The sequence below is a fragment of the Argentina silus genome (assembly GCF_951799395.1).
Source record: "Argentina silus genome assembly, chromosome: 6".
Classification (NCBI taxonomy): Eukaryota; Metazoa; Chordata; class Actinopteri; order Argentiniformes; family Argentinidae; genus Argentina; species Argentina silus.
The window spans coordinates 15,197,659-15,205,793 of NC_139660.1; the positions used below are offsets into that span (position 1 = coordinate 15,197,659).

The 8,135-nt window shown below is 45.6% G+C and overlaps 1 protein-coding gene across 1 annotated transcript in view; it reads left to right on the forward strand.

Moving 5' to 3' along the window:
* The window catches only part of nr5a2 (nuclear receptor subfamily 5, group A, member 2), a gene marked incomplete at its 3' end in the record, with an annotated part of 49,158 nt that overhangs the window by 22,940 nt on the left and 18,083 nt on the right, over positions 1-8,135 (forward strand). The window contains exon 5 of the mRNA XM_083672267.1: positions 5,510-5,629. Within this exon, the coding sequence (XP_083528393.1) occupies positions 5,510-5,629 (120 nt within the window). The remainder of the gene's footprint in view (positions 1-5,509; positions 5,630-8,135) is intronic.

Below are 8,135 nucleotides of genomic sequence, written 5' to 3' on the forward strand. Positions count from 1 at the left end.
TCTGTTAACCATATAACCAATTAACTTAGTCTTTTAACAGGTACTTGTTAATATATTTGTAGTATTTTGAAGTGAATAGAAAAGATAGCATGCTAACATGGCTAACAATCACTTGTGTTATTGGAGCAGATGGTGCACCTCTTGGTTCTCCAGTGGTTTCATATCAATGCAGGAGCGTGATGAGGTTAGGGCTGTACTGCAAGACCTTATTAGAGCTGGGTTAGCTCTGCCTTTTGTTTTCCCTTTTGCCACGGGCATGGGACAGGACGAAAGAAGGAGAGAGGGAGAGGGGGGACGCTCTGATCGAAGACAGTGTGTTTAAAAGGTCAAGGGTCAGCCTCCGGAGTCTGTTAATGCAGTCACCGTGGGAACTGATCAATCTCCATGCCTCCGCAGCATCGATCAGACACTGTGTGAGACAAACACACACATACACTTCACTTGCGCCCCATATACTACTCAGAGAGGCAGACAGTCCGCTTACCCAAAGGAGTCAATCAGAAGCCTCCTCATAGCAGGGCTTTTGTTTCTTGTCTAATAACTAAATACTTTTTTTATGTTAACCAGTGTAGTTTACTAAAATGTCCACTTCAATGTGAAAGTGCCGGAGTCAGCCACAACTGGAGTTAGTTGCTATAGTGTGGCAGTAGCACAGATAAAACAACATTGTTGAAGGGAAAGAGTTGCTGTCTCTGGTCCATTGTGTAGGTCTGGGGTCTGGCCATTGGGATTTCTATTGAGTCATAATACCAATGTAGGATTTCTCTGTATCCAGGGGGTAAGTGTATACATTCTCTAATACCTGATATAAAATCGAAACTCTCCCAAACAGGCGCCGTGAACTTAAAAGGCCTCAGAGCGTGTGTGTGTGTGTGTGTGTGTGTGTGTGTGTGTGTGTGTATGTGTGTGTGTGTGTGTGGGGGCGGGGGTTGTGGGTGTGTGTGTGTGTAATCTACTATACATCGCCTTCTTTTGTAGCCCGTTAACTTTGTAGACACAACTTGACATAATACTCCATAACACAGCTGTACACTCTATAACTTCCATTTCTATCTGGAGAGGACTGTAATTCCCCCTGATTAGGGCTTGCGCCAGTGGCCACCTGCTCATTTTCCCAGCATGCTTATCACTCTGCCAACCGCAAGAGAGAGGCGCAAATGGAGACTGTATGTGCCATGATAAACAGACAGGAATATTTCCACAGGCTCAGGTATGGAGAGGGACAAATACAGCAGGGCTAATGGTTTTATATTCAACCTCACCCAATGGTCCAGTCTCTGGAGATGGTGTAGGGAGAGTTTGAAATGCTGGCACCCCCCTGTAGTAGGTCACATACTTGGTACATCCCATGGATTTACTCTATTTTGTGTGTACAATACATTACACTGCTACGGTGTGACTTTTAAAATGTGATTGATAGTAGCATGATTAGAAATGGTGGTATCTTACAATGTATGAGCAGGCACATATATAGTAAGTGAAACTAAAGTGCTGAATTTTTTTGTACTGTAATAGTCAACCATGGTCATTAAGACAAGATTTAAAAGACTATTTGAGCAAACAAAACCTAATCTACATACCCTAAATTAGCAAGCTTAAAATGAATGTGTTGTGTTCAAGAGCAGCGCATCAAGCCAAGTTAGTAACAGAAACCAGGCCTGTTCGGCAGCAGACCAACAGATGCCAATAGAAGACAACTCAAAGATATCTGCTTGTGAGCCACACATTGATGTCAACTTCAATGTGTCACCTGTAGTTGTTTCTCTAAGACAACATTGATTCACTTCCAACCAGCAAAACACACAGACACGTACACACACGCGCGCGCACACACACGCACACACACACGCACACACACACACACACACACACACACACACACACACACACACACACACACACACACACACACACACATACACACACACACGCAGAGGGGAAGATCTGGGCCTTGTTTTATGTAAATGCCATTTTGGAAGATGAACTCATGGTGTGTGTTTTTTTCTCCCTTCATGGCTAAAATAATGTGATTCACTCCATTCATTAAGGAGCACTGAAGGAGATTCCATTAATCTGTTCATTAGGCCACATCAAAAATGGAGCTACTTATTAAAATCAGATCCAGCTGTGTACCCTCGTTATGCTGCGACGATACCCATAAAGCTTAACAATGCTCGTGGCATTCAACCAACACACCGAAGGAAAAAAAGAAGGAGAAAAAATCCCAAAAAATAAATACTTTTCACTATGTTTGGCCGTTTTGACTTAAGACCATTATCAGTGGACTCTTCTTAGCAGGGGATGTTGAATAAACATTACTTTTGGGTTTTCCACAGCATTTCCAATTAATTGCCATTCCCAAAAATTGCGAAATTGTCTAAATCACTAGATTTTATTTTTTCAATTTCCCTCAAGTCCTCTCTCTCTCTCTCTCTCTGAAGAAAATCATATTAATCTGCGCTTGTGGTTTTGAACAAAAGCTATGGGCAAAGCAATTGATCTGGGCATTGATCCCTCTCGCCTGAACGGTCATAAAGGCGTTAAATTGGTTTCTTGGAGGATATGTATTTTTCATTACAGCTGCTAAGAGAGGTTCCTGCTTGAAAAAGAAGAAGTAGTGATGATATAAAAATATTGGAAGAACTTACCTTGAAAATAGCCTTAAAATGTGTGTTTGAAAGCAGTTTGGACCTATATGTGTATTAACAGTCTTCTAGGGGGACTGTTCTACCAGGCCTGCCTAGGTCCATGAGTGTATCCAGTCTAGGTCCATGAGTGTTTGAGGATCTCAAGGTCAGGTTTGACAATGGACAGGGGTATATTGTAATGGTCAAAGTATACAGTAGAGTCTTATAGTGTAAAACAGTTAGATGAGATCTTCACTAAACCATTAAACGTCTTTGATTCTAGACAAGTATGTTTTTCAAGGCTCACATTGTTTATAGTGTTGCCATCTTCTGACTTAGAGTTTTAGTGTTAGTGTTCAGTTGTGTTGTTTTGGTGACATGGTTTGCAGTGCCTATTTTGTCAGTCCAATAAAATGTGTTAACACTTATAGTAACACTTAATGACTGAAGGGGTTTGTCTATCTTCCACAAAGTAAACAATGATAGTGCATGTTTTCTTTGTATATCTGTTTTTACTTATTCATTTATTAGTTTGTTTGTTTATTTTTTACCAGCCATGGTACAGTACACCTTCCATGACTGTCTTGCATGATAAATATGAACCAACCCCCAGTTGAGTGATTTTATTGCTGCCATTTACGAGTGTAGCTCAATAAACAGTCATTTGAACTTTATATCGTATGACGTATTGAGTACCGTAGAAACCACATTGTTAAAGATTACAATCTGCTGTTGACTGGTACTTTATATTAACAATACTTTTACAATACAGATCTATAACAATACATTTACAATATATTATTGTATGGAATCAAAACAAAAAGCTTCATTAAAGACAGTGGAGCAATCCCCACCCTCTTGTCAGAGTACTCATGCTATCTGAGTGGACAGACAGCGGATTCATAAGATCCAGGGCCTGTCACGCTCTGCTCCCTGACAGTGCAAAGGAAGAGCTTGTCAGGGAAACAGCCAGTGTCAGCGACACTTAAAGAGTTGCTGAACCCCCCCCCCACACACACACACACACACACGCCTGTCCATCCCGTCGCTGTCACTAACCCCCTTCACTAGTCGGGGGTCTCCTCCTGCTCTCGCCTTGCATCCCCCCTCGTCCTCCCTCATCTCCCCTCATCTCCCTTCGTCCCCTTTTGATGACCCGGCCCTAGTTGTCAGGACAGTGGGCCTGCCAGGCAGCATGAGGATGGCCCTTTGATGAGGACCCTGGCACCACTGACAGGGAGCTTTGAAGAGCAGGGAGCCTGGCCCATCGCCGCCCCCTCTCTCTCCTAGAGTGTTTTAGTGCTGTAGCTGAGGCACTGAAAAACCGAGACAGACAGTGGGGGTTTAAAGTACAGTAAGGAGCTCAACTCACCCCCCCCCCCCACCACCCCCCCCATTCTCTCTGATGGTTTTAATGATGGCATTTGAATTTTGTTCGCGTACGTCGCCTCCAGTCACCCCACAGAAAAGGGGGGAAAAAAAGAGTTCACCATATTGTCAGAAGTCATGGTAAAGGTCAGAGTGGCTTTGTTGTATTTTGTCATATCTGCTTTGATAAAAGAGGAATGAGAGACGTCCAGAATTCCTGAGCTTTGATACAGTAGACAGCCTGGGGTGTTAGCCTCGATGAGGCTCAGTGATCTGCCACTGCCAAGCCAATCTCAATGAGACGGCTATTATGATACTGCTATTATGCCTGAGTGGAAGGTAAACAGTCACCTCAGCAGTCACAACAATCCTGGTTGACAGGTGATACCGCCAGAGTTGGCTCAGACTACATCTGTGTCATTCAAGGTAATAAAGTGCTATACAAAGACACTTGTTTGCACACCGATATCATTGTTTACCCACAGTTAATGCGTCAAAATCAGAGTACTACGATTTAAACAGATGGGCTCTTTTATACAGCATGTTCCATTGTGCATAACATAGCATTCCTTTCACTGTCTGTGTGAAGTACGTTACCAACACCATTGATCTACATTCTTCTCTCTTCAACCTTCATTGACTTTTCCAAATACACAGTCACAGACTGTCAACTCAAGGATTCTCACCGCCTCATCCGAAAAGTATTTTGTACACTGCAACACCAACCAAAGCATTCTACAACAGACACACCATACCTCAGATAATAGTATCAAGAGGACAATGTTTGTTGAAGAAAAAATGGAGGGGGGGAGTGGAGAGAGATGCTCTTTTTTTCCTCATTCTTTTGCTCTGAATGTGGCCTTTCTGTGTGTGGCGACAGTGTGTAATGATTAACATGGAGGGGCCTGGGAAGCGGTTGTGGCTACAATAGATGCGGTGTATCAGACTACCCTGTGGCGTACGTCAGTGCCGGAGTGCTCACCTGCCTCGCATGGGAGTCACTGGCTGTTGCCCCGCAGAGAAACTAGCTACTTAATCACTGTGAGCGATGAAATCACTCAGCCACGGGTGGCACTGGGCAAACAGATAAACCAGACAAATACTGATAAACAGGGACGTGTGGTCTCTGGAAGAGTATGGCACGGTTCACATGAGAAAGTTGGTGGTGTTGGAGAGTGTGTGTTTGTATGTGGGGTCAGAGTGACACTTCAGGATAGCGTGCGAAGTCATCTACCTGCACCTGTAGAACACCTATATAAATACCAGTTCATTGACCTCCTACTGTGCCCACCTGTCGAATCACAAAAGTGTTATAACTACACCTGTGATATCATGAGCGAGAGGAAATGCAGCATTGTTGTCAGGGCTTTTGAAAGGAATGTTTCATACATCATTGACTTTGTCATTTTTTCACAGTGTTGATTTTGGGCCACTTTTTCACGTAACAGGACACATTAGCATCAGCATCAACAACTCACCTGATCCTCTGTCTCTCTCCCTTTCTCTCACGGCAGGTTGATGACCAAATGAAGCTCCTCCAGAACTGCTGGAGTGAACTCCTCATCCTCGACCACATTTTCCGGCAGGTGATGCACGCCAAAGAGGGCTCCATCCTATTGGTTACTGGCCAACAGGTGAGTCACCAACAAAAAACTTAACAAAACTCAGCCCCCTCTCCCCTTCTCCCCGCCCTCCCCGTAGACCTCATCAGCCACTCAGAACACGTGGATCAACACCCTTTAAAGCACTATCGACCGCTCCGCCTGTGCAGTCACCTCTCCATTAAAAATAGATTACGCTTATAGGTATACGCTAATGTGACCAGTATAATCAATTATGCATTTTTTTTATTTTCTTATTGCATCAAGACTCCAAGCAACGGCAAATAAATAAAGCGCTTGGTTAAGCATGCCTCAGTCATGAGGTAGAAAAAGTCTATGATTTACCTTCGCGGGGCCTCGAGGAGTCCGGTAGGGGCTGATGCCTGAGGCCCTGATGAGGCACTCCGCACAGCAGGACCTGTGATTTCTCAGTCTGTTTCTCCTTTGCCTCTCCACGTACACACATACACACACACACACACACACACACACACACACACACACACACACACACATCCACACAGGTAGAGGGTAGAGTGATGAAATTGCTCATTATGAATATGCTTCTGAACACTGGCACGTCTGTCAGAGAGATGAGAAGCGTTAATTATTGATTGGTTGTGTTTCCAAAACGTTAGTCTTCAACAAAAATGTTCTTCAACAATAGATGCTCCCATAAATATTGAAGCGGAGCAAGGGGGTCCGAAGCTGTATTGTTACTTCTGTTTACAGTTAGATCTTGCACTACACACACACACACACACACACACACACACACACACACACACACACACACACACACACACACATTCTGAGAGGAGAGTGTCGTGAGGGCAGGGGCAGAGGAATTGTGGACTGATGGAATCACTGAAGCACTACTCATGGTCAAAAAGTTGTGCATGTTGTTTGTGTGTGTGTGATTTTTAATTACATGTACTCATGCGGAGAGAGAGAGAGAGATAGAGAGAAAGAGAGAGACAGTGAGTGGGTCATATCAGGATGAAGGGGGGGGGGGGGGGTCATCGCAATGCACAGTCTCACACAGAGATACACACACAGACACTCACAGAGCGCCTCGAGTCGCAGCTCCCCCCCCCTCCTCTCCCCTCTCCTCCCACCTCTCCCCTCTCCTCCCACGTCCAGTGCAAAGTGCCGAGCGATGAGCGGCGGCCTGGTACTCCCAGCAGTGTCTCCGTTGCTCTGCGTTTGATTAGCGAGGGCTGGCTGTGAGCGGGGCTGAGCTGGTGGGAAGGTGGGAGAGAGGAGGAGGAGGAGGGAGGGCAGGAGGGGGGGAGTGATAGTCAGGGGAGGTAGAGGACCAGGTCTCGTTTGCATATTTTGGTTAATGAACAGCTGGTGTTGGGGGGCCAGTGGGGGAGGGAGGGGGGGAGGTACGGGGGAGGGAGGGAGGGAGGGAGAGCCTTTCAAACCGTTCATTATCTCCCATTATTCTCCAACAGGCCAGGGGTGACAGCACAGTGCTAAAGACAGGGCCCCTCATCAGTACCATTACTACTACTACCAAAAACATACTCATTCACACACACTCACTACTTATGGGACATTGAGGCATTTAATATGGACAACATACTGTACTGCAGGGCCACATCAGTAACCTCACAGCCCCCTATGATATCTGATGATATCTGATGATATCTGATGTTGTTCTGTCCTGTCTTTGGTCTCTGGGTAAATATTAGGAGGATCTGGGCAGGCAACCCATGGCGATTGGTCATGGGTAATGGGCACCTGGAGGGGATGGCGTGCCCCACCGTGCTCCCTGCTGCCGTCCCTGCATGAGCGCTTGTGGCCAGGCACTGCGATGTCGGAATGGCCCCAGTGCACCATGGGGGATTAGCTCAGTAATGCACCGACACACGACACCCTGGGAGGACGGGCTTAGAACATGCCACCGGCCGCCTGTCCCTCCCTCCCTCCCTCCCTCCCTCCCTCCCTGCCTCCCTGCCTCCATCCCTCCCACCCTCCCTCCCTCCCCTTTTTCCCTCCCAGCCCTCATATAGCTTCCAACATAGGCTTTGAACACAGGCCCTCGCCACCCCTCCTCTGCCTGTCAACTGGTGCCCCATCCAGACTCACTCATCATCAGGCCTTCAGAAGAATCTGAAGTAGCAGCCGATACATATGGAACATTTAGAAGTCTAATTCATACGGCTATTTGGTTTCTTGGGATCAAACACTAGAAATTACTGCCAAAAAATGACTGCTACTGTCTGTGTCCTGTAAAAATGCAGGCAAATTGTTGTATGGCAGAGATCAGTATGAATGCACAAGCAAGGTCTCCCTGTTTCATGGCAACGGGAGAATACTTTGACATCATCATGACACTTCCATATGAAAGTCAAGCATAAAAAAAAGAACAATGACTTATCAATCAGTTGTTTTAGTGTCCCATACACAGATTTAAAAGCGTAGGGTTGGGTTAAAAGCACATGCTTACACCAATCCTTTTATATCTGTGTAGGGGAGTGGACAAGTGTTCACTTCAGGGAAGAGATTCCTACTCTCCTCCGCCTAGTCT